This window comes from Myxocyprinus asiaticus, chromosome 14 (assembly GCF_019703515.2).
Source record: "Myxocyprinus asiaticus isolate MX2 ecotype Aquarium Trade chromosome 14, UBuf_Myxa_2, whole genome shotgun sequence".
NCBI classification, from domain to species: domain Eukaryota; kingdom Metazoa; phylum Chordata; class Actinopteri; order Cypriniformes; family Catostomidae; genus Myxocyprinus; species Myxocyprinus asiaticus.
Window position 1 is genome coordinate 22,187,782 of NC_059357.1, and position 26,933 is coordinate 22,214,714.

General features: G+C 38.3%; 1 protein-coding gene across 2 annotated transcripts; it reads left to right on the forward strand.

Moving 5' to 3' along the window:
• The first annotated feature begins 1,446 nt into the window (after positions 1-1,446).
• On the forward strand, positions 1,447-26,028 carry LOC127451808 (paired box protein Pax-6-like). 2 transcript variants are annotated; one of them, XM_051716765.1, is made up of 8 exons: positions 1,447-1,522; positions 3,142-3,304; positions 4,012-4,179; positions 8,817-8,899; positions 9,038-9,188; positions 9,415-9,485; positions 24,357-24,501; positions 24,646-26,028. In XM_051716765.1, the coding sequence occupies exons 2-8, from the start codon at positions 3,202-3,204 to the stop codon at positions 24,744-24,746; spliced, it is 822 nt and encodes a 273-aa protein (XP_051572725.1). In that variant the 5' UTR covers positions 1,447-1,522; positions 3,142-3,201; the 3' UTR covers positions 24,747-26,028. The 2 variants fall into 2 exon arrangements, with proteins under 2 accessions (XP_051572725.1, XP_051572724.1); XM_051716764.1 differs by having other exon boundaries at positions 24,357-26,028.
• The last annotated feature ends 905 nt before the right edge of the window (positions 26,029-26,933 follow it).

Here is a 26,933-nt window from a genome sequence, read left to right on the forward strand (position 1 = left end):
ATGTATAAACAATGTCTGGTAAGTAAATGCATGATATCAGACAGCATATCAGTTCACAACAAGATGGTTAATGATCGCACGTTTTGTGTCTTACACCATAAAGAAGAAACAAAAAAGCCCTTAGGTCTACTTCATTAGAATTATGTTTAAGGTTTCATATTTATAAAACTTTTGCCACAAGTTGAACCTTTTTATTACTTATCTTTAAAGTTTTCATACTTAAAAGTATTGTGGGCTGAGTCTCCTTTATAAGAATTCTCTCTCTCTTGATTAGTCTCTCTTTCTCCCTCCTTTCTGTTTTTCTCTCATATTTTAACATGTCACAGGCTCTTTGGTTTTAAAATTTAATCCAATAAAATATGCAAATATAGCGTTGGGATTGTGACAAAGTTCAGTGGAGGGTAAACATGTCGTATAACACTGTGACGTGCACGTGTGAAGCAAAAGAGAGGCCCTCACATGCAGGTCTGTCAGTATCTACTCACACGTTCACATATAAAATCATACTTGTGAGCAGCGTATTTGTGAGAACTGTATAGAGTATTGTGTGACGTTTCTCTTCTCGTGTTTATTGTGTTCAAGCATATTAAAGGTATGTTAATTGAAGAATATTTTTGAGTATTTTTATTTAAATATTTTGTAAGCTCTCCCTCTTCATATCAGGCCCTCCTCCTCAAGAGGCATTTTTAATCCAGTTTAAAGGCCCATTTTTATTCCTTTTATTTCTTGATACTGTTTGATATGTATTGAATGTTTCTGTTTTAAACTGAATTATTTTTATTATAATTTTTTTATTCTATTTGTGGAAGTTATCATTATTATGATTGTGTTGTGTAAGTTGTTTTTAATTTAGTCTTTTTTTTTCTTCTTATAGTTTATAAATTGCATTCTGAATTTTACAGCACTTTGGCTCAGGTTCTGTTGTTTTTAAATGTGCTTTACAAATAAACATGACTTAAGCTATCACTGACTGCCAGCCATCACAGAGCCAGTGCATCGTTTGTAGCTCTCTTACATAGCACTTGGTTAGCCATTTTTGGAAATGCGTATCTACAAAAAGCAAATTGTGTCTTTGTGAGACTTTAGAAATAGCTTTATGTCTCTCTTTTTTCAGTCTTTTTTATGCCTCCACCTATCTCTCTCACTTCATCACCCCTTTTCCTGGCATTAAGTCCAGACCTGACACTGACACTGAGTCTGTGTGTCATCCCTCTCTCTCTCTCTTTCTCTCTCTCCCTCATTGCTTCAAGGACCAGAGTGCCTGCAGATGCATTTCTCTCTAGCCCACTACCCCTCCCTCTCCTACTCTCTTTCGCCCTGTCTAACTCTCTCCATCTTTTTCTCCCTTTCCTCTCCTCCCTTACTCTCTCTCTCTCTCTCTTTCTACCTCTCTCTCTCTCTCTCTCTCTCTAACACAGTTTAACATTAACAAAGCAAGAGAGCAGAGAGAAGGAGAGAGAGATGAACAGAAAGTGATAGAGACACAAGTGTGGACCACTTTTACGATTCATTCATCTACCAGGTGAGTTTTCATACCTTGAGTGTAGTCAGAAAAAGTAAGAGAATAACAGATTGACAGCTCTTTTATTGGAAAAACCTAATTGATTTAGGAAAATGAATCAGAAATGGATTAGTATTGTAGTTAAATTTGTAAAGGTTCCTACAGCGCTCACTACAATGTATTGCAGACTTGACCTTTGACATTTTCGAATTTGTCCGAATTTCATGCAATACCATTATAGACAAGATTTAAGTAAGTTAAACTGTACTTTGTGTTTATTTAGCATTTAGAGTCCTACAAAGTTATATTTAATAAATATGTGCAAAACTTTTTCTATACTTCTGTATGCATGACAGCATTATTTTATTCTAAGCAACTGTGCCTTGTTAATGGACAACTGAGTCATTGAATATTTCATATTATTTTATAAGTATGTCATCTTCATGTTATATAAAAAAAAAGGTACCTCTATGCATGGATAATATTAATATTTAACTGTCATTTTCTGGACATGTCTGAACTCTCAAATTATTTCTGGGTGCATTTGTCATTTATTGTACAGGAAGTCATTTTGGCATTATTAATTTGAATTGTAAATACAACTGAAGTATGGTGTAAAGCAGTATAAAGCACAATTATCTTGCATCCTCTGCTGTGTTCACCTTGTTTCCCTAAATGTCAGTGTTTCTGCTTCTGTATATTTCCATATTTTTCCCTCTGTTTACCAGTTCTGGACATCCACTATCCTCTGCTTTTAAGGGCCATGTCTTACTCTCAAAGCACATGCAAATATAATCATGCAGCCTCTCTGTCTTTTTACGTCTTTATAGATAACCTGCTTGGTAAATCAAATAGTTGTTATTAGTTGAGGATAATCTATATTATTAATGATAACGGCCTCCTTTCTATGTCCGTTAGTAGTTTTACATTCAAAACTACCTATCAGTGGCCACAGTGTTATTTTTTCTAACTCTAACAATATTTAATTCTTTAGCTTAACAGTGCTCTATAAATGATGTGCAGATGCTGGCTATTTTTGTGATGTAAATACATTTGCATTTCAGTTGGCACCTCCATTTTTTTATATTGTTTTGCTTTGTAGTCAGAGTTTGCGGTTTATAACATAGATTGTGTGCCGTATCTCTTTTGTTGTGCAGTGCATCTATAGTTATCTCTTTGTTTTGTGGGAGCATGATATTCTCTGTGTTGTGTAGTGTGTGTGAGTCTCTCTGTGTTTATTTTTGTTAACATTAGTTGACAGTATTACTCTCTCCAGTCATGCGTGTGTGTACAACAATGTCAGACTAGATATTCTGTACTTCTTAATTACTCGCTGTGTGTGTGTCTGTGAGGGATTAATGTGTGTGTGTGAAAGAAATACAGAGAAATAGAGTGGAAGATTAAAATACAATAGTCACCAATACTTTAAAGACATCAGATACTGTGTCTTTTTTTTATCCATATATTCTCATTAATACAATCAGATAAGCAATAGTTTGGTCAAATTGTCTTCAAATCATGCAGTCATGATAATGCAACACTGTGTAGGAGACACAAAATAAGCCTAATGAATATGAGATCTATTTAAATAGGCAACTGAATTTTAATATTTTATTGAATCACTCTCTCTCATCATTCAGGGTTGGAGAAGTCTGGATGATAGAAGGAGAGGTCCATTGTCTTCTTACAGGTGACATTTGATGTATGAGAATCTGACCATGCTGAATTTACAAAACAGCTCCAATTGGACTGGCCCAAACAACTGGTACCATCCACCTGACACCATCACCCCACAACATACAGGTGTGTGAGTGTGTATGAATATAATGAATTGAAAACCATTTTAACCTACCTTTCTCCAAATCTTCTATACTTATTATACATGCATTAATTATGACCTCATAATAATTGAGAGACTATTTGGAATATTTGTTCTTTCAAAAATGAAAGTTACACTGCAGAATTATGGTGACCAGTCACAAGAACTAAAATACATTTTTTTCCTTCATACATCCATATAAATTTGAACTTAAAATCTAGAAGTTATAATTTTTTTTACATAAGTATACTACCCACATGCACCTCTGCGTGTATGTGCGTGTGTGTGTTTGTGTTTGAGTTGTGAAGTCAGCTTTGATTTGAACCAGCAATTCTTATACTCGACTGAGCACAAACAGAGCGTGCCAATAGCTACACCATCAGCCACACATGTACACCCACACCCACTTACAAACACGGCAGTATCTGGCCTTGACATCCTCTGTTTCATTACAGGCAGGCAGAGCTAAAATGAGTAGGCATTAGACACAGAATTACACAGTTGCTGCTTATTCACACATACACATATAAGGTCAAACTGTAAAACACAAGATGTTGCAATACACTAGTCCTATGCAGTCTTCAAAGAGACAGCTCTGTGTATGTAATAATCCACACAAATGCACACATGAATGCAGACACTTGCAATTGCTTCTAAAGTTTTTTTATGCTCTTCTTTCTTTGCCTCTCAGATGGCTGTGTGGAAGATCTGAATGTGCAGATGGCCAGGGCAGGGGAAGGAGTGGTGCAGGGAGAGAGGGATGAGGTGGATGAGTCTCAACTACACCTGCAGCTGAAGAGGAAGCTGCAGAGAAACCGCACCAGCTTCACCCAGGAGCAGATAGATGCCCTGGAGAAAGGTGTGACTCAGAGCTCTGGCTCAAACTGAGCACTGAAAAAAATGGAAAGCAGCTCTACAGAAAATACTAAACCAGTACACTTAAAATCAACTTAATACATTTATGTTTGAGATGAGAACATAATCATATTGCGTAAAGTCCAAGTAAAATTCAACGCAGTCATTAAAATGTAATATGATTACATTGGTATGAAATGATAAAATGGATTCAGACTTCTAACGGATCGTGTTCACTTAACATAATTTTTACTGCTTGCTCAATTTACTTAATTAAAATAAATTAATCCAACACATTTCTTTAGCATTTGGATTGAACTTAATTTCATTGTGTACAATCCATCTATGTTTACTTAATCCAGTTGTGTTGGAGCAATGTGAAGAATATTTGTTGCATCAAAGTTTTGTCAGCAAAAGCAAAGACTGGGGGATCATCAGCATAAAGGCTGATTGAGGATCAGTGTAAACCCTCAGCAGCACCATCTTTGTTAAAGAAAAAAAAAAAAAAATATATATATATATATATATATATATATATATATATATATATATATATATATATATATATATATATATATATATATATATATATATATATATATATATATATATATATATATATACTACCGGTCAAAAGTTTTGAAACACTTGACCGAAATGTTTCCCATGATCTTAAAATTCTTTTGATCTGAAGGCGTATGCTTAAATGTTTGAAATTAGTTTTGTAGACAAAAATATAATTGTGCCACCATATTAATTTATTTCATTATAAATCTAAAATTTAATAAAAAAATAAAAAAAAGTTTTTGAAATTTATGATTTGGACCAAATAATAAAGAAAAGCAGCCAATAAGTGCCCAACATAGATGGGAACTCCTTCAATACTGTTTAAAAAGCATCCCAGGGTGATACCTCAAGAAGTTGGTTGAGAAAATGTCAAGAGTACATGTCTGCAAAATCTAGGCAAAGGGTGACTACTTTGAAGATGCTAAAATATAACACAGTTTTGATTTATTTTGGATTTTGTTTAGTCACAACATAATTCCCATAGTTCCATTTATGTTAATCCATAGTTTTATGACTTTACTATTATTCTAAAATGTGAAGAAAAAAAATATAATAAAGAATGAGTAAGTGTTTCAAAACTTTTGACTGGTAGTGTGTGTATATATATATATATATAATATATATATATATATATATATATATATATATATATATATATATATATATATATATATATATATATATATATACAGTGCATCCGGAAAGTATTCACAGCGCTTCACTTTTTCCACATTTTGTTATGTTACAGCCTTATTCCAAAATGGATTAAATTCATTATTTTCCTCAAAATTCTACAAACAATACCCCATAATGACAACATGAAAGAAGTTTGTTTGAAATCTTTGCAAATGTATTAAAAATAAAAAATGAAAAAATCACATGCACATAAGTATTCACAGCCTTTGCCATGACACTCAAAATTGAGCTCAGGTGCATCCTGTTTCCACTCATCATCCTTGAGATGTTTCTACAGCTTGATTGGAGTCCACCTGTGGTAAATTCAGTTGATTGGACATGATTTGGAAAGGCACACACCTGTCTATATAAGGTCCCACAGTTAACAGTGCATGTCAGAGCACAAACCAAGCCATGAAGTCCAATGAATTGTCTGTAGACCTCCGAGACAGGATTGTATCGAGGCACAGATATGGGGAAGGGTACAGAAAAATTTCTGCAGCGTTGAAGGTCCCAATGAGCACAGTGGCCTCCATCATCCGTAAATGGAAGAAGTTTGGAACCACCAGGACTCTTCCTAGAGCTGGCCGCCTGGCCAAACTGAGCGATCAGGGGAGAAGGGCCTTAGTCAGGGAGGTGACCAAGAACCAGATGGTCACTCTGACAGAGCTCCAGCATTTCTCTGTGGAGAGAGGAGAACCTTCCAGAAGAACAATCATCTCTGCAGTACTCCACCAATCAGGCCTGTATGGTAGAGTGGCCAGACGGAAGCCACTCCTCAGTAAAAGGCACATGACAGACCACCTGGAGTTTGCCAAAAGGCACCTGAAGGACTCTCAGACCATGAGAAACAAAGATTGAACTCTTTGGCCTGAATGGCAAGCGTCATGTCTGGAGGAAACCAGGCACCGCTCATCACCTGGCCAATACCATCCCTACAGTGAAGCATGGTGGTGGCAGCATCATGCTGTGGGGATGTTTTTCAGCGGCAGGAACTGGGAGACTAGTCAGGATCGAGGGAAAGATGAATGCAGCAATGTATAGAGACATCCTTGATGAAAACCTGCTCCGGAGCGCTCTGGACCTCAGACTGGGGCGAAGGTTCATCTTCCAACAGGACAACAACCCTAAGCACACAGCCAGGATAACAAAGGAGTGGCTCCGGGACAACTCTGTGAATGTCCTTGAGTGGCCCAGCCAGAGCCCAGACTTGAACCTGATTGAACATCTCTGGAGAGATCTGAAAATGGCTGTGCACCGATTCTCCCCATCCAACCTGATGGAGCTTGAGAGGTCCTGCAAAGAAGAATGGGAGAAACTGACCAAAAATAGGTGTGCCAAGCTTGTAGCATCATACTCAGAAAGACTTGAGGCTGTAATTGGTGCCAAAGGTGCTTCAACAAAGTATTGAGCAAAGGCTGTGAATACTTATGTACATGTGATTGTTTTTTATTTTTAATAAATTTGCAAAGATTTCAAACAAACTTCTTTCACATTGTCATTATGGGGTATTGTTTGTAGAATTGAGGAAAATAATGAATTTAATCCATTTTTGAATAAGGCTGTAACATAACAAAATGTGGAAAAGTGAAGCGCTGTGAATACTTTCCGGATGCATTGTATATATATAATATGATATTATATATGTATTGTTGCTAGCTCGTAGCAAGCTACAAAGTTTAATGGAGTTATTTGGACAAATCAAATTGAAGTGATTTGAACTCAATTCCTTTGGGTTTATTCAACACAAAATATTGAGTAAAGCCTACATTTACATTTTATATTAAGGAAACTAATTTTGATTGCGTGGAACCGATGTCCACAATTGAATTATTTAAAACCAACCAAATTTTTTTTTTCAGTGAGGTTTAATGTGAAATAGTCACATCAATGTTATAATGGTAACACTTTACTATAAGGTTCTATTTCACAAGTTCACTGGCTCATTTAGTCCTGGAGTGCATTAAGGTAAACTGATTTGGCATGCTGTCCATAACAGAGGGGATCGAGCACAGGACTGGTCTATCTGACTAAAGCAAGAAATAGAAAGACAATTTTGAAATAATATTTGGAATAGGAAATTATAAAAAATAAAGGTGAGATAGGGAGTTGCAGCCACTTATTTATCTTTGGGATATGATTGGCTGGCCTAAGCTCCTCCTGAACTTACATTTAGAACTTTGTATTTTGAACATTATCTTGGCTAATGTACATAACTTTAAACAGTATATTTATAAATATACTTTAGTGCATCATTGTTAGTTCATAATAATTCACCCAAAAATGACAATTATGTCATTGTTTACTCACCCTCGAGACTGTCTTTCTTCTGTGGAACATAAAAGGAGATGTTAGGCAGAATGTTAGCGAGGAACAGCCTCAGTCACCATTTACTTTCATTATATGGAAAAAAGAGCAGTGTCAACATTCTACAACATTTCTCCTCTTGTGTTCCATGTAAGAAAGAAAGTCATGCAGGTTTAGAACAAAATGAGGGTGATTAAATGGCAACAGCATTTGAATTTTGGGGCATTGTTTTCCAAGTACTGCTATTGTTTAACTAATGTGAACACATAAACAACCTTTTTTATTGTATGCAGTTGTTCCTGCTTTTTATACAGTATTTTTATGTGCCGAGTTTCTCAAGTGAATGTGCTTCTGCATCCCACCCTATCCTGTTATTTCCTATTTTACTCTCTTTTCCTCTTAACTGTCCTTAGTCTTTGTCCACTTTAAAATGTGTTACTCAAAAAAAAAGTATTTCTGTCTGTTTTTAAGATTTACGCATTTCAGTTGAATTACACATTTTCATAAAATTGAATTAAGTAATCTTTAAACGGTGTACATATTAATTCAGAATAAATGTTAAGTATTTAATTAAAATTAATTAGGAGTATGAGCTTTTAAAAATTCAGAAGTTTTCAAAAACACAATTTTGAATTGAACAGTAACACTTTACAGTAAGGTTCCATTTTAGTAACATTAGTAAACAACATAGTTATACAGGTAATGATCTGTTAATATGAACTAACAATGTACAATACTTTTATAGAATTTATTAATCTTGGTTTAGTTCATTTCAATATAAATGTTTAAAATCAAAAGTTGTTAACATTAATTAATGCAATATTAACTAACATAGACTAACAATGAACAATTGTAACATTAACAAATATTAATAAATGCTTTAAAGAATATATATTGTTCATTGTTAGTTCATGATAACTAATGTAACCTTATTGTAAAGTGTTACCAATTGAACTTATTGCATACTTAGCAAGTTAAGCATATTTAAATTAATCAAACTTAAACCATTTGTATAAATCTTAATTTAGCCAGGCATAATTTTTTTGAGTGTAAATGTTTGGTCTTCTAATATATCACCCATCTATTTTCCAGAGTTCGAAAGGACACATTACCCAGATGTCTTTGCTAGGGAGAGACTGGCAGCAAAGATAGATCTTCCAGAGGCCAGAATTCAGGTAAAGATTTGCTTGTGAAGGACTGTAATTCTTTTCTTTTAGATTTTGGTATGTGTTATAGCTGCAGTGCCTTTAAACAATAAATTAATAGACTGTCCATAATGCACTGACCCATATGCAACCCTGGGTGATTGACAGGTATGGTTCTCCAATCGGAGAGCTAAGTGGAGGAGGGAGGAAAAGCTGAGAAACCAGAAGAGATCAGGCAGCACGAGCTCCTGTTCTCAGACACACACTCCCCTAAACACGTCCTTTAACTCCCCTGTATATCATCATAGTAACAGCTCAGGTACATTTTTGATGATTTACTTCACACTTTTTAAAACAGTCTGCATTACTGACAAAAGGGAATCTGCCGAAACCATTGCAGACTTATTTTTATTTACAGTTCTAATAGTGTAGTTTAAAATTGTGGGGGGGGGGGTTTTGTTGTTGTTTTTTTTTTCACGTTGTACTGTTGCATCTTTTTTCACATTCCTCTTTTTCTATCTTCTTCTGTTCTCTCCTCATGAAAGGCTCAATGCACAGTCGGAGTGATTCCTCTCTTTCAAGCTATGGCTCTCTGTCTGTCTTCTCCAGTATGCAGGTATAGGCTCAAGCAATAGGAAAGATGTATGACCTAATCCAAATATTTATAATCTTACATCTGTCAGGGATGCAAATTCATGAGAGGTGAAAAAGGTTAGAAAGTCATGGCAGGTGTTCCACATGTATATTTTCAGTTGATTTGCTTGTTGTATTTAAAGTTTTTTTTTTTTTTTTTTTTTTTTTTTTTTTTAGTGTTTAAGCTTAAAGTAACCCTTTCAAGTGATTGTAATAAGGAAAATGTACAACATTTTACGAAACAAATTGGGCAAATTAGCTTCAGAAAAGGTGACTTTAGCTGAAAGGTGAGTAGTTTGCATCCCTGATCTGTGCTTACTACATGCAAAGCTCAATATGGCGAGGAGCAATGCATGAGGGGGGCAAATGTTTGTGAAAAATATAAAAAAAGGGGTCCCTGCAAATACTGAGGTCATGTGACTTGTATTAAAAAATGTGGCATCAACTTGCAATCTTTAGGCTATCTTAAAGTAACAGGATAGCAGTTTTTGAGAAGGGAGCTATCAACAAAGCAAATGTTCCTATCTTTTTAATGTTATATTCTCAATTTATACACACTGTAAAATTTAAAACAAAAGCAATATTTTGAAACATTGTTTGGGACCTAAAGCATTGGAAAATAGCAATTAATACATTTCTGAGGTATATTTATGTTCTTGCCCTTTTAAGAGTTAAACTACAGTTTGCTACTGTGTCGAAAACACAAAACATTTCATCCTTTTATCATTGGTATAGTTATTTTTCACGGTTAGCATCTGCACATGACAACGTTTTTATGTTAATTAAAAAGTAGTGTTCTCAAACACAACAGCATTCAAATTTTTGTTTCTTTAAAGAATAAAAAAAAGGAGTGCCATCAAAAATAGTCAAGTCATTTTTATTTGTATAGCGTTTTTCACAACACACATCGTTTCAAAGCAGCTTTACAGGAAATCGTGCATTAACAAAAAATGAAACTGTAATATCTATAAAGTCTTCATTGTGTAGTTTGATTAAATATGATTGTAAACTGTGTATAGAAATTAAATAATTACATAATAATTGTATTTAGAACCCCTGTGAGCAAGCCAAAGGCGACTATGGCATGGAACACAAAACTCCATAAGATGTTGGTTAATGGAGAAAAATAACCATGGGAGAAACCAGGCTCACTGTGGGGGCCAGTTCCCCTCTGGCTAACCAGCATGAATATAGTAGTGAGTGGTGGTGGTGTAGTGGACTAAAGCACTGAACTGGTAAGCGAAAAGTTGCTGGTTCAATTCCCACAGCCACTACTATTGTGTCCTTGAGCAAGGCACTTAACTCCAGGTTGCTCCAGGGGGATTGTCCCTGTAATAAGGGCACTGCAAGTTGCTTTGTATAAAAGTGTCTGCCAAATGCATAGATGTAAATGAATATAATGGCAATATTAGTTATTTATGTGCAGTGCAAGTCATGGTTTTAAATTTGTAAATTAACTAAGCATTAAGGTTCATTTGATTTAAAAAAAAATAAATAAATAAAGAAATAAATAAATTATATATATATTAATGAGCTGCATCACAGTTCAACCTGCAGGTCATTTTGGTGAGGTTCGGTGGGGTCCATCCTAAATCCAAGGTTCAAGCAGTGGCATATGAAGTATACCATGTCTTACAGTTGGAGTTGGCATCAGTTCCTCCTCTGAAGTCAAAAGACTGAAGTGATGACTGGCTGGCACCAGCTGTAGTTTGTCATGTTGGATGTTTCTGGTTCCGGCAGATCTAACTAAATCAGCCTAAGTACTGTGGAACTAGACCATTCAAAGCTTTGTATGAAGTTAACTGAATTTTTAATCAGGTAGCCAATGTAACGACGATTGAATGGGTCTAATATGATCATATTTCTTGGTACTAGTCAGCACTCTGGCAGCTGAATTTGGAACCAATTGAAGTATATTTATTGAACTTGCTGGACATTCTCCCAGTAATGCATTACAATAATCTAGTCTAATCTAGAAATCATTAATTTGTTTTTCAGCATCGGCAACAGAGAGAATGTGTCATAATTTAGCAAAATTTCTTAAGTGGAAGAATGCTGTTCTACAAACATTGGAAATTTGATTTTCAAAGGACGGATTTGTATCAAATATAACACCTAAGTTCTTCGCTGTTGAAGATGACGTAAGAGTACATCCATCAAGAGTCAAATTATATTTTAGCTGCTTATTTTTAGAGGTTTTTGGTCCAATCATTAGTACCTCTGTTTTGTCAGAATTGAGTAGAAGGAAATTTCTGGCCATCCAATCTTTGATTTAATACACTAATTGATCATTGATACACTCTGCTAATTTGGAGAATTGTGAATTTTTGTTGGGTTTAGAAGAAATATAAAGTTGGGTATCGTTGGCATAACAGTGGAAACTTATTTCATGATCCCTGGTAATATCTCCCAGGGGAAGCATGTATAAGGAGAAAAGTAGAGGTCCTAAAACTGATCCCTGTGGCACTCCATACTTAACTTTTGTTTGATTTGACAATTCCTCGTTTACACAAAAAGTGGTAGTGGTCTGATAAATAGGACCTAAACCATGCTAATGCAAGTTCGCTAATGCCAACATAATTCTCCAGCCTATTCAAGAGAATGTGTGATCTATCATTTCGAAGGCAGCACTAAGATCTAAAAGCACTAGAAGAGAAATGCAGCCGCGATCAGATGATAAGAGCAAGTCATTTGTAACTCTGATAAGTTCAGTCTCTGTACTATGGGGCCTAAATCCTGACTGCAATTCTTTATATATTCCATTTCTCTGTAGAAATTAACATAGTTTGGAAGAACACTACCTTTTATAATATTTTTGACATAAATGGTAGATTTGAAATCGGTCTGTAATTAGCCAATTCTCTAGGATAAAGCTGTGGCTTCTTAATAAGCGGTTTGATAACTGCCATTTTAACATTTCTTGGGACATGTCCTAAGGATAGCGAGGAGTTTATATTATTAAGAAGAGGTTCTGAGATTACTGGAAATACCTCTTTTAAGAGCTTAGTTGGTATTGAAACTAACATACAAGTTGTGGCTTTTGATTTTTTCGATATGTTTTTTTAGCTCTTCATGACCCATGACAGCGAAGGATTGAAGTTGCTCGAGAGCAAAATTAAGAGACACTGTTTTCTGAGGTGCTGTGAGAGTTGATTGCATAGTTCCAATTTTATTTCTGATTATTTCAATTTTATCAGTAAAGAAATTCATGAAGTCATTACTATTGTGTCAGTCGATGCTTTATTCCTAACCAATTTAGCCACAGTACTGAATAAACACCTAGGATTGTTGTGGTTATTTATGCTATAATATGCTGACATGGCAGATTTTAGTGCCTGTCTGTAGCTACAGACTTTTTGGCTTACTGAGTATGTGAGACAATTCTGGAAGATTATTAGTGAAGCTATCTTTAGTGGTTGAAAACAGAGTTTTACCTGAACGATAGAGTGGTGTAGATTGAGTGACATTAGCTGATCGCAACAAACAATAGACGAGGTAATTATCAGAGATGTCATCACTCTGCGGTAGAATTTCTATAATATCAACATCAACTCCATAAGACAGAATTAAATCTAGCATATGATTATGGTGATGAGTTGGTCCTGTCACATTTTGTCTCACTCCAGGAGAGTTGAGAATATCGATAAATGCTAATCCCAGTGTGTCATTTTCATTATCTACGTGAATGTCACCAACAATTAAAGCTCTATCTAAATTAACTACTAGATCTGATAGAAAATGTGCAAATTCACCAAGGAAACCAGAGTAAGGTCAGGGTGATCTATATACTGTAGCAAGGGCAAAAGACGACAGATATTTTTTATTTATATCTGACTGTCATATTAAGTATTATTAGTTCAAAAGACTTGAGAGTATCCTGTCCTCTGAGTAACACCAAAAACTCTACTGTAAATTGTAGCAACACCTCCTCCTCGACCCTTCAGACGAGGCTCATGTTTATAACAATAACCTGGGGGAGTAGATTCATTTAAACTAATATATTCATCTGGTTTAAGCCAGGTTTCAGTCAAACAGAGTGCATCCAAACTATGATCTGTAATAATTTCATTTACAGTTAGTGCTTTGGTAGAAAGAGATCTAATGTATAGTAGCCCTACCTTTATATGATGTTTATCTTCAATTTGTTAGTTTTTTCAAGTTTGACCTTTTCTAAATGATTTAGTGAGAGTTCTGTATTTGGTTGTTCGGGGAACAGACACAGTCTCTGTGTGATATCTAGGTGATACAGTCTCTATATGTTGTAGTTTATGTGACTTGTGTGACGTCTCAAGGCAGCTAGCTGACGTTCAGATTCACCAGTTTGTCTGCTTCCTGACCTGGGCCCCAGTTAGTCAAATACTATCATTATTAAGACTATGAGCCAAATTACTAGAGAGGAGAGCGGTACCTGCCCTGGAGTCCATCTCTCTTAACAGGTCAGGTCTACCCCAACAACTCTTCCAATTGCCTATAAAACCTTGTCACCACAACAAGCAGGGAGGGGGCCAGAGCATATTACTCTGTCTGACATTGTTCTTTGCAAGTTCACACACCTCTTTAACATTATCTCTAGTGATCTCCGATTGGCGAAGCCGGACATCGTTAGTGCCAACATGAATAACAATTTTAGAAAATCTACATTTAGCATTAGCCAGCATTGTAAATTTGATCTGATGTCAGATGCTCTGGCACCCAAAATGCATTTAATAATAGTGGCTGGAGTCTCTATTTCCACGTTCCTTACAATAGAATCACCAATTATTAGGGCTCTTTCAACATGATTCTCAGTGGGTGCATCACTGAGTGGGGAGAATCGATTGGAAACCCTAACAGAAATGGGAGAGTGGTGTCACTTTGCTGAATGAGTATTCCGCTGAGACGTCACCCAATCGCCCTGCTGCGGGGGCCCTTCAGTCGGAACCAAAGTGTATGTGTTGCTCGCTGTACTACCAGCATCCAAAACAGTATCTACTGGCTTCGCTTTCTCACTGACCTCCACTAGCATTCGGATGTGTGTCTCTAACTTATTAATCTTCTCCGTCAGCTTGACTAATTCCTTATCTTTATCACATGTAAACCCCTCACTGCTGATGGAAGAAGCTATAGTAAACATGTGGCATGTAATCCAGTAAGCAATAACATGAGCGGATGCCATGACTTACCGCAATTGTATGTTGTTGATGTTGTGGTTGTTCTTGGTAGTGGTAAGGGTTTGAGATCGATGTGGTTCCTAATCAGCATGTTTGAGATTGATGCAGTAATCTATGTAAAACACAGTGGAGAAAATGAATGCACGCGGTTGGGATGCGAGATGTAGACAAGCGGAAAAAAGCGGGAAAAAGAAAGAAAAAAATGAGAGAAACAGGTGCATGTGGTAAATACACACCGATGAAACAGTAGAAAAATGGAAAAACACGAAGCACGCAGTAAAATAGCAAAGGATAAAATTATGAATGTATAAGAATAAGACTAAGCAATGCTAAACAGGCTAGCAAGCTACAAACACTCGTGCAGTGTGCCGTCAGCAACAGTAGTAAAAATAGTAAATAATTCAGACAAAAATGCAAGCATGTGCACCTATTACACAACTTAAAGTTAAAACGAGATATTCATTTAATGATTTAGATAACTTCCACTGCTTTACCATTGGACATAACCTCCACTGCTTTACCATTGGAGAGAACGTAACCTCGGTTCTCTGAGACAAAGGGTACAAGAGATTGCGTTTGCTAACGCATATGGGGAGTGTTCTTCCACATGACCTAGTTGAATCCTCTCTACAATAACACCAATATTCTAGTACTGGCTATGGTGTTTGAGTCCCCCCCTTTTAGGTGCGAAGCTGTTCACTATAAAAGCAGGCGCACAAACACCATTCCTCAGAATTTTCTGACTGAGGGACAAGGAGTGTATCACTCGAACCTCAAAAGAACTCTGAGTCTTGTAGTGCGGCCAGTGTTCACAATGATTTGTTCCCATCGTCTCAGGGAACCGAGGTTACGTACGTAACCGAGACGTTCCCTTACGACTCAGTACACTTGACATTGTGTTTGCTAAAGCATATGAGGAACAGAATCCCATCACACCGCACTAAACAACGTAACCTTCCAGAGAGGAAACATGATGCCGCAGTCCTGCAGGACGGCGACCGACATGAGTATGCCACAAGTGAGTGAACTTCATGTTGGGCCAGGACTGGAGCACTCAGAATGAATATATGAACTATAGTCATATAATATGAATTAACCCCTTCACAAACCCAGTCGGGAAGGGAGTTTATTTATAAAGAAAGTGCTTGTTACTTTATGGTAAATTAAAATGGCCTGAATGCAGGCGGTTGTGTAAAATGATGGGGAGCCCATACTTAAAGGGAGGGCCATAAGTATGTGTTTGGCAAATTAAATAGCAAGCACTCTAAACAAAGAGGACTTGTGAAGAGAGAGACGTTACGTCTAGGTTGTAAAACCTTGCGAATGTGTTTTGAGAATACCATCCTGATGCAAAACATATGTCTTGTAAAGACACACCATTCATCCATGCCCATGAGGAGGCTATTCCTCTAGTTGAGTGTGCTTTAACATCAGCTGGGCAAATCTTACCCTGTGACTTATAAGCCAAGGCAATCGCATCAACAATCCAGTGAGAAAGTCTTTGCTTTGAGATAGACATTCCTTTTGTGCATCCTCCATAGCACACAAAGAGCTGATCAGACAGTCTGAACTGGCAGATGTGCTCAACGTATGCGTGTAGCACCCGCACAGGGCATAACAAATGCAAGGATTGTTCCTTATCCGAATTAAATGGAGGAAGGGTGTGGTTAGAACCTTAGGCACATAGCCTTTTCTGGGCTTGACAGTGGCTTTGAAAGACCGGGGCCAAACTCCAGACATGAATTGTCAATTAATAGTGCATGTAAGTCACCGACCTGTTTTACTGAGGCCAGAGCCAGCAGTAGTGCAGTCTTAATGGAGACTATGCACAAATCAACAAAGTCCAATGGCTCGAAGGGGGGCCCTGCGAGCGCTTTTAGGACCAAAGTTAGCTCCCAAGTCGGGAATGTAGCCGGCCAAGGTGGATTTAATCATCTTGCTCCTCTAAGGAACTTTATAATTAAATCACATTTGCCTGTAGTGGCATCGACTTCAGGTGCGTGATACGCAGATATAGTCGCCACATGAACTTTGAGCGTTGGCGGAGTGAGTCCTGCATCTAATCGCTCTTGAGGAAATATGAGAATTTCATGTATGGGCCAGTTTACTGAGTCTTTGCCATGTGAAAGACCAATTAGTGAACACATTCCATTTTAGCGCATAGAGGCGTCTCGTGGATGGTGCTCTGGCCTGTAAAATGGTGTTCATGACTGAATACGTCAGTTCTGATGTGTTTAGTGTTCTCCGTTCAAAGGCCACATGTGTAGGCTTCGCAGCTCTGGCTGAGGATGCCAAACCATGCCTTGTGTTTGAGACAGAAGATCTTTCTTCAGCGGTATTTCCATTAAGCCTGTCCAGTATTTCTATCATCTCCAGAAACCAGGACTGATTGGGCCATTTCAGTGCAATTAACAGAACTGTTTCCATGTCCACTCTGACTTTGCTTATGACAGAATGAAGGAGGCGCACCGGGGGAAGCGCATACTTGTGTTTCGCTAGCCATACGTTGGCCAGCGTGACATGGCGTCACATATACGCCACTAATGTACGAACGAATCAGAGTGTGGTGATTCACAATATCGGAATGAAAAGCTCTCAAATCTAGAAAGACAGCCAGTAGCTCAAGGTGGTTGACATGTCACGGTCCAGGTGTCGAAAGTTGGGTGTCCATTACACACCGCGCCCCAGTCTGTGTTGGATGCATTTGTTGTCAGCACTTTCTTTGTGAAACTTGACCCAGCATAACACCCTGTTGCTAGAAGGCTGGCACTGTCCATGGTGCTAGAGCAGCCAGACAGTGGCGAGTTACCGTGATGCACATGAAAATGAAATGACTTCAGTCAGGGGCGGACTGGCCATGGGGAGAACCACTGAGGTCATTCAAAACAGGTTGTGCATAATATATATATATATATATATATATATATATATATATATATATATATATATATATATATATATATATATATATACATATCAAAATCAAAATCAAATCACTTTTATTGTCACACAGCCATCCACACAAGTGCAATAGTGTGTGAAATTCTTGGGTGCAGTTCCGAGCAACATAGCAGTCGTGACAGTGATGAGACATATACCAATTTACAGTAAACTTCAGATTTACACAACACAATTTAAAATCTAATATACACATAATTACACACAACACAATATGCAAATAATAACATACAATGTACATTAACAATACACGCAATATAGAATACACATTATACAATAAAAAATAGTATATATATAGTATATATAAAATGTACAGTAGGTTGTATTGTACTGTATTGACATTCAGGCTGTTGGTTGATAGTCAGTTGCCAGTGTTGTTAAGAGAGATATAATTATGACAGTCCAGTGTGATATAATAAGATTAATAAAGTGCAGTGCTGATGTATATTGATTGTGAGAGATCAAGAGTACAAAAGTCTGATTGCTTGGGGGAAGAATCTGTCATGAAGTTGGCTGGTGCGTGTCCTGATGCTGCGATACCACCTGCCTGATGGTAGCAGTGAGAGCAGCCCATGGCTCGGGTGGCTGGAGTCTCTGATGATCCTCCAAGCTTTTTTCACACATGCCTGGTCTATATGTCCTGGAGGGAGGGAAGCTCACCTCCGATGATGTGTCTGGCAGTTCGCACCACCCTTTGCAGGACTTTGCGGTTGTGGGCGGTGCTATTGCCGAACCAGGCGGAGATGCAGCCAGTCAGGATGCTCTCTACAGTGCTGGTGTAGAACCGTGTGAGGATGTGGTGGTTCATTCCAAACTTCCTCAGCCGTCTCAGGAAGAAGAGGCACTGATGAGCCTTCTTCACAACGGCCTCAGTGTGGACAGACTATGTGAGTTCCTCAGTGATGTGGACACCCAGGAACTTGAAGCTGCTGACTCTTTCCACTGGTGCTCCATTGATGGTGATGGGGCTGTCTTCTCTTTCTCTTTTCCTGAAGTCCACCACAAGCTCCTTTGTCTTACTGACGTTGAGGGAGAGGTTGTGCTCCTGACACCAGCGTGACAGATTGTGCACCTCCTCTCTGTAGGCTGTTTCATCACTGTCAGTGATCAGACCTACCACCATCGTATCATCAGCAAACTTAATGATGGCAATGGAGTTGTGTGTTGCCACACAGTCATGTGTGTACAGGGAGTACAGGAGTGGGCTGAGAACACAGCCCTGTGGGGCTCCAGTGTTGAGGGTCAGTGATGAGGAGATGTTACTGACCATTCTAACCACCTGGCGTCTGCTTGACAGGAAGTCCAGGATCCAGCTGCACAGCGAGCTGTTTAAGCCCAGAGCCCGGAGTTTCTCATCAAGCTTGGAGGGCACTATGGTGTTGAATGCTGAGCTGTAATTTACAAACAGCATTCTCACTTAAGTGTTCCTTTTTTCCAGGTGGGAGAGAGCAGTGTGTTTTGTAGATGCAATGGCATCATCAGTGGAGCAGATGTTGTGTTAAGCAAACTGCAGTGGGTCCAGTGATGGAGGCAGCACAGAGCAGATGTAATCTCTGATTAGTCTCTCAAAGCATTTGCTGATGATGGGGGTCAGAGCAATAGGACGCCAGTCATTTAAGCAAGTGATTTTGGATTGCTTTGGTACAGGCACAATGGTGGATGTTTTAAAGCATGTGGGAACTACAGACAAAGAGAGGGAAAGGTTGAAAATGTCTGTAAAAACACCAGCCAGTTGGTTCGTGCACGCTCTGATGACGTGGCCCGGAATTCCGTCTGGACCTGCGGCTTTACGGATATTCACCCGTCAGAAGGAACGGGTTACATACGCTAAAGAGACGGAGAGTGAACTAACCTCTGTAGCTTCGGCTGCGAGAGCTCTCTCCACGAGGGTGGTGTTATTTCCCTCGAAACGTGCATAAAAAGTATTTAGCACATCCGGGAGAGAGGCAGCAGTGTTCACGGCAGAGTTTTTATTCCTTTTAAAGTCCGTGATGATATGAATTCCCTGCCACATGCTTCTAGAGTTGGTGGTGTTAAACTGTCCTTCAATCTTGTTCCTGTACTGGTTTTTTGCTGCTTTGATGGTTTTTCGGAGGGCATAACTGGCTTGTTTATGCTCCTCTGCATTCCCGGAATTAAAAGCGGAGTTCCGCGCATTAAGTGCTGCGCGAACATCGCAATTAATCCAAGGTTTCTGGTTCGGGTAGATCCGTATTGTTTTGGACGGAACAACATCCTCTATGCACTTTCCGATGAAACACGTGACGCTATCAGCGTAAAGCTCGATGTCGTCATCAGAGGCGGACCAGAACATCTCCCAGTCCGTGTGATCAAAACAGTCTTGTAGTGTAGAGTCTGATTGGTCCGACCAGCACTGGATCGTTCTGAGGGTGGGTGCTTCCTGTTTCAGTTTTTGCCTGTAAGCGGGCAGAAGCAGAACAGAAGAGTGGTCCAATTTGCCAGATGGTGGGCGGGGGAGGTATTTGTAGCCATCCCAGAAGGGAGAGTAGCAATGGTCCAAAACCCAGCCCCCTCGTGTGTTAAAACTGATGTGTTGGTGGTATTTTGGGGCGATTGATTTGAGATTGGCTTTGTTTAAGTCCCCGGTCACAATGAACGCAGCCTCAGGGTGCATGGTTTCCTGCTTGCTTATAATCCCATACAGTTCCTTGAGTGCCCAGTCTGTGTCAGCTTGTGGTGGGATGTACACAGCTGTGATAATGACTGCTGTGAATTCCCTCGGTAGTCAGAATGGTCGACACAGAAGCATGAGAAATTCCAGATCAGGAGAGCAGAAAGACTTGATAGAATGTACGTTCCTCTGATCACACCAGAATTTGTTGATCATAAAACAACACCACCACCTCTGCTTTTACCTGAGAGGTCTTTCGCTCTGTCCGCTCGGTGCATGGAGAACCCCGCGGGTTCGATGGCTGAGTCTGGAATCTCTGCAGACATCCAAGTTTCTGTTAGGCAGATAATGCAGCAGTCCCTCGTCTCTTGTTGGAAAGAGATCCGCGCTCTCAGCTCGCAGAGCTTGTTGTCCAGAAACTTGCCCAGTAGAATACTGGGTAGCAGGGGTCGATTTGCATGACGTCTTACTCTGATGAGAACGCCGGCTCTGTTTCCCCTATTCCTTCTGCATTTCCGCGGCCGGGCTGCCCAGACAAAGGGCTCCGCTGGCGTGTTTGTAAACAGCACTGAGGAATTTGAAGTCCGGTTTATGGTGTGTAATTGCAGAACCAATGTCCAAAAGTGTTTGTATGTCGTAGACAATAAGGCAGACAACATCCAACACAAAAACATAAGAATTGTAAACAAAACAAACAAAAAACTACAATGTTGTGTCGGAGCTCGCAACGCAGCAGCCATACTCGGTGCCATCTTGAGTCCATTACCAATATATATATATATATATATATATATATATATATATATATATATATATATATATATATATATATATATATATATATATATATATATATATACACACACACAGGGTTGGGAGGATTACTTTTGAAATGTATTCCACTACAGATTACAGAATACATGCTGTAAAATGTAATTTGTAATGTATTTCATTAGATTACTCAAGGTCAGTAACGTATTCTAAATACTTTGGATTACTTCTTCAGCACTGGTAGATTTTTTCACTTGTTTTGACTATAAAAACTCTGCCAGTACAGTAAGACAAAATACACATGTTAAAAATACATTCTCTGAAAAACCTAAATATCATATGCAGTGTTGTTTCTAAAACAAGATAAATCAAATTGATCTTTTTTTTAAGGATTTTTAGATATTTTTACAGGAAAACAATAAAACAATTATTATCAAGAATACGATTTTTGCCCTAATATCAAAGGTCTTACTAGAAAAAAAGAAATTATGATCCAACGTGAATTTCTTGATAAACAAATACGATCGTGCCTGGTAACGTGCATGTAAGATGGCTAGAAATAGCATTTTAGCTTAGCGTAAAGCTGACAATTTCACAAGGTTTATTTCTGTTTCTTCTGCTCCAAACTTACTTCAAACTTATTTCTCTGTCTGCTCGTATGAATGAACACATCATAAGAAAGTGTTTCACCGCTGTTCAAATGCACTTTGGATCGCATCATTTATATGTATAAATGTTTTCAATCTGAAAGGACTAAATATTAAATGAAACAAATGACAATAAAATGCAAAGTAATCTCTTCAGTAATCAAAATACTTTTTGAATGTAACTGTATTCTAAATAACAATTAAGTTGTAACTGTAGTGGAATACAGTTACTTATATTTTGTATTTTAAATACATATTCCCGTAACTTGTATTTTATTACTCCCCATCCTTGTATACGAATCACAGCAGTGCTGATTTAGGGCCGTATAGCACGATTGTGAGTGTGATATTGCTTTTATACAACAGTTCAATGAACAAATAGATTGTAAAAAAATTAGGAAAAACTGAGTACGGTCATAAAAATGCATTTGTGCATGGAACATCGTACTTTCTTACGCGATGGATCAGAATCTGATGTTGCTGGTTCAAACCAAATGATGCGTCCAAGCCTTCGTATTAATTCAAAAATGTCACTTCAGAAATAGTATCACGGCTTGTGCTGTTTCTAACAAGTTACTGGATAAACAAGGATGTGTGTGTGTATGTGTGTGTGTGTGTGTGTGTGTGTGTGTGTGTGTGAGAGAGAGAGAGAGAGAGACAGAGAGAGAGAGAGAGAGAGAGAGAGAGAGAGAGAGAGAGACGGAGTGTTGCGATCACCTGTTGCCACACCCAAGTAGAGATGCTGTCAGCTTTCTGAAGATCAGCTTTCTCAGTGGAAAAATAGCCGTCCAAGCAGGGGTATTTCCCTCTATTTCGCGGTAGCCGGGGCACAAAAGTTTTCACTATAGAAACCGCATTCTTCTCCGCCATTTTGAACAGCACGTCCTCTCCAGTGTGGAAAGTCCGGTAAGAGGTAAGCGCCTTGAGTTGTGTAATTAATAAGTCTGTTGTGTCTCTCAGCACTGATGAGCCTTAATGCTGAAGTTGTTTGTTTAAAGCCTTTTAAAGCTATTTCCTAGCATTAGTAGTGTAGTAGTAATATGAGCGATCACGTAGTGCTGTTGTGTGTAAACACTGGCTGACGCGGATTCACTTCACGTCACCTAACTGGCTCATATTACACACAAAAATGATCTTTTGCCACCACCTGCTGGCTAACATATGTAATGTAAAAAAAAAATTAATGTAAAAAGACACATATTCTCTTAACACTTATGCACTGCTCTTACACTTTAGTTTAGAACGGCACGAACATAAGCGGAGTGATACACAGTGAAGCGTCCGAGTGCTGATGGTGTGAGACCATCAGTGCTCATGGAATGTCTCTGATCCAATCAGATTCAAGGACCGGAACTAACTGTTGTTTATATACACACACACACACACACACACACACACACACACACAATATAACAATATACAATTGTTTATAAGGATACACAACTCCTGCCGAAGCGCTGCGGGGAATCAGGATGCTGAAGCGGGTTCACCAGCGAAGCGTCAAGCGGCGAGGTGGAGTGATGCTCATCGGAACACTGTAGGGGAGCGGAGAGTCTTCTCGTTGCCGTGAAGATCCTGCCCGCTGACACGTGTAGTTGATGGCGAAGCAGTAGAGGGCTTCTAGAGGAGAGATGAATCGCTGTCTTGAAGGAAGAAAATTCTGAGGAATGGTATTTGCGCACCTGCTTTTATAGCGAACAGCTTCGTGCCTAAAAAGGGTGGGACTCAAACACCAAAGCCAGTATTAGAATATTGGCGTTATAGTAGAGAAGTTTCAACTAGGTTGTGTGGAAGGACACTCCCCAAATGCGTTAGCAAACGCAATGTCAAGTGTACTGAGTCATAAGGGAACGGTCAGCGCATTCAGAGTGTTATGACTGTAAATCACCATTTGCGGAAGCCTCACAAATGAATAGGAAGAGCCGTAAACTGACACCAACCTGTCACAAAATCGTCTGTGACTTCTTTTAAAAACAGCCATTTTATCGTAGTAAATTCCACGCATGGTTCACTCCAAAAGGATTGTTTAGTGTAAAACATGTTGAAGATTAGCGGAAAGGCGGTGAATAAATTATGTGATGAGCTGTTTCTTCACAAAAGCAGTTTATTCAGTGTACTCAAGTATCTCCTCCATTGACATCCATTAAAAAACAACGACCTCAGGTCTCCTCGACAGTACTGCTGTGTTATGCTTTGTTTTCTAACCTTGTAGGGATAACATTGGTAGAGGGGTTCTGGTAAAACTGTTGAGGCCCTCAGAGGTTCTCTGACGAGCTTAATTATAATAGTTTAATAGCTCCCTCTAGTGGCTGCTGTTGAAAAAGATTCTGCTTGCTGTAGTTTCTAAAAATAAACACACATATGGCAGACTAACAGAAGTTTGGTTTATTTATCTCCTCCCTTTAGCCAAACAAAGACACATATCACATAATAAATTTAAAATGACTTCTCTGGTAAACTAATGCCCTCTTTTCTGTCATGTATTAATGACACACCCAATAACTATAAATGTGAGTTGGTGAGATTGGACTGTGGCACATAAGTACCAATGAGTAATCTTTTACAGTTGTGTGGTAATTTTTGTGCTATATAAGGGAAATGAACGAAACAAAGAAAAAGCAGAAAGTTCATGAAGTTTGATTCTATAAATGTAATGAAGTCATTATTTTTCCCCTTTTTCTTCTCTTCTCCTCTAGTCTTTGCCCTCTCAGTCTACTCCAACATACTCCTGCATGTTACCTCCTTCTCCCTCTGCCCTGCCCCCTCTTTCTCGTAAATTTGACTCCTCATCCTACACACCTCCCCATCTCCCGCCACCTCCCACGGCCAGCGCAAACACAGGTGAGTGCAGTTATGTCACATACTCCACCCACACACTGCATATCAATAATGTTAATTTCAAAAACAGTTTTCCCTTTGTGTTACAAGTTGTTTGTGGTGCCACGTGTGAAGAATGTGATGATAAGCCCCCTCTGTCTCTTTCAGGATTCTTTACTGGTGTGTCCGCAGCGGGGCAGACTGCAGTCCAAGGCAGCGATCAGGAGTTGGGACATGGTCTGAGTCAGTACTGGACGAGACTGCAGTAAACAGCACAACTTATCATTATCAGACAACCAGCAGAGCTTCAAACAGCACAATTCAACCGTCAATCAGCTGCTGGCCAACACACCAGTAACCATATTTATTTAGATGATTTACACAATCAGGGAAGCAGTCTATGTAAGCCATAAACCTGTATAAAAAAGACTGCTGTGGACCTCACAAACCTGCACAAAAGGAAGAGAAAATGACAGTAGGCCTCCTGCATTTTGCCCTGCACATTAATAAAGGCAAAGGTTGTTAAAGTATAGGCCATCACCCTGCCTCATGTAGCTAAAAAGTAGTTGTTTAATTGATGTGCAGCTAAAATCAGTGTGGAAATCTACATATGATCAGCATGAGGGTGTTTTAAAACTCTATATGTAGATTTTAGATATTGATGGTATGGAAAATTTGGGGTGTCTGGTATGAATCTATTTCAAATATCCAAGGACATGAACCAGCCAATGATAATATAGCACTGACACAGAACAAGAGACAATCAAGCTTAAACTCGAGCTAAGCTGCAACAATGAATCAAGAACACAACATAGCTAATAATGATCAAAACTGAACATTAATTTGATTTTAGCCACTGACAATCAAAATGCGTTATTGCAAAAGGCTGCTAAGACAATCAAACATATGACCAATCAAGTGTATTATACTGAAGTTAAGCTACTGTAAATGGTTAAATGGACATTACTGTGATTTTACTTATGGCTTTATTTCACCACTCTGTAAAATTGCTAGTTTTTCTTCTCTGTCAGATACCATAACCCTGAATTTCACTGTAGTTGATTGTTTGAGTGTGTGTGTGTGTGTGTGTGTGGATTTGGGTGGTTTACGAGGACTGTTTTTTTTAGGTTACAAACTGGTAATTACAAGGGTATTATGCTATAAATGTGGTTTATGAGGATATTTCTAGTGTCCCAATAATTTAAATTGCTTTAAAAACATACTAAACAATGTTTTATTGAAAATGTAAAAATGCAGAAAGTTTTTTGTGAGGGTTAGGTTTAGGGGTAGGGTTAGGGGATAGAATCTATAGTTCGTACAGTATAAAAATCATTATGTCTATGGAGAGTCCTCATAAGGATAGCCGCACCAACATGTGTGTGTATGTGTGTGTGTGTGTGTGTGTGTGTGTGTGTGTGCATTTGAAAGAGAGAGATAGAGTAAGAGAGAAAGAGCTAGTGATAATGTTATTGTATTTATCATTAGAATTGTGAACATATTAGTGTAAACCCTTTTGTGAAATAACTCAACATTGAATAAAAATATTACAGTGAAAAGGAACAACATGCATCGGTGTGTGTCTTTTCCCTCCTCACTCAGTCATGCAAGGTTAGAATTTAACTTTCCTTCACCGTTAAAGTGGCAACCTCATCTTAAAGGGATAGTTCACCCAACAATGAAAATTCTCTTATCATTAACACCCTCATGCCATCCCAGATGTGTATGATTTTCTTTCTTTCCAATGAAAAACACAAACAATTATTTTTAAAGAATATTTCAGCTCTGTAGGTCTATACAATGCAGGTGAATAGATGCCAACATTTTGAAGCTCCAAAATGCATATAAAGGTGGCATAAAAGTAATCCATAAAACTCCAGTGCTATAATCCATGTCTACAGAAGTGATATGATAGGTGTGGGTGAGAAACAAATCAATATTTAAGTAAATCTTTACCAGAAATTCTCCTCCCTGCTTAGGAGGCGATATGCATGATGAATGCAAATAGCCAAAAACAAATAAAGGATTTATTATTATGAATATTTATCTATTTCTCATCCGCATCTATCATATTGCTTTTGAAGACATGGATTTAACCAGTGTAGTAATATGGATTACTTTTATGCTGCCTTTATGTGATTTAAGGAGCTTCAAAGTTCTGGTCACCATTCACTTGTATTATATGGACCTACAGAGCTGAAATATTCTTCTAAAAATTTTCGTTTGTGGTAAGCAGAAGAAAAAAAGTCATATACATCTGGGATGGCATGAGTGTTTTTCATTTCTTTCATTTTGGGGCGAACTATTCCTTTAAGAAATTTTCTACTGAATCTGACCCTTGTTGGTGTAACCTAATGTATCAAACCAGTTAATTTAGATGTTACCACATAAAGCACATCTTTAGGTTAACGTTTTATTTTCAGTGTTAGAGCACCTCCCAAAATTTATTTCCATCACTC

Excerpts from the sequence above, each read along its gene's own strand:
- LOC127451808 (XM_051716764.1), top strand. The coding sequence starts at position 3,202 with ATGTATGAGAATCTGACCATGCTGAATTTACAAAACAGCTCCAATTGG. Across the intron at positions 4,180-8,816 it reads GATAGATGCCCTGGAGAAAG|AGTTCGAAAGGACACATTAC; the intron begins GTGTGACTCAGA and ends TCTATTTTCCAG. Across the intron at positions 9,189-9,414 it reads TCATCATAGTAACAGCTCAG|GCTCAATGCACAGTCGGAGT; the intron begins GTACATTTTTGA and ends TCCTCATGAAAG.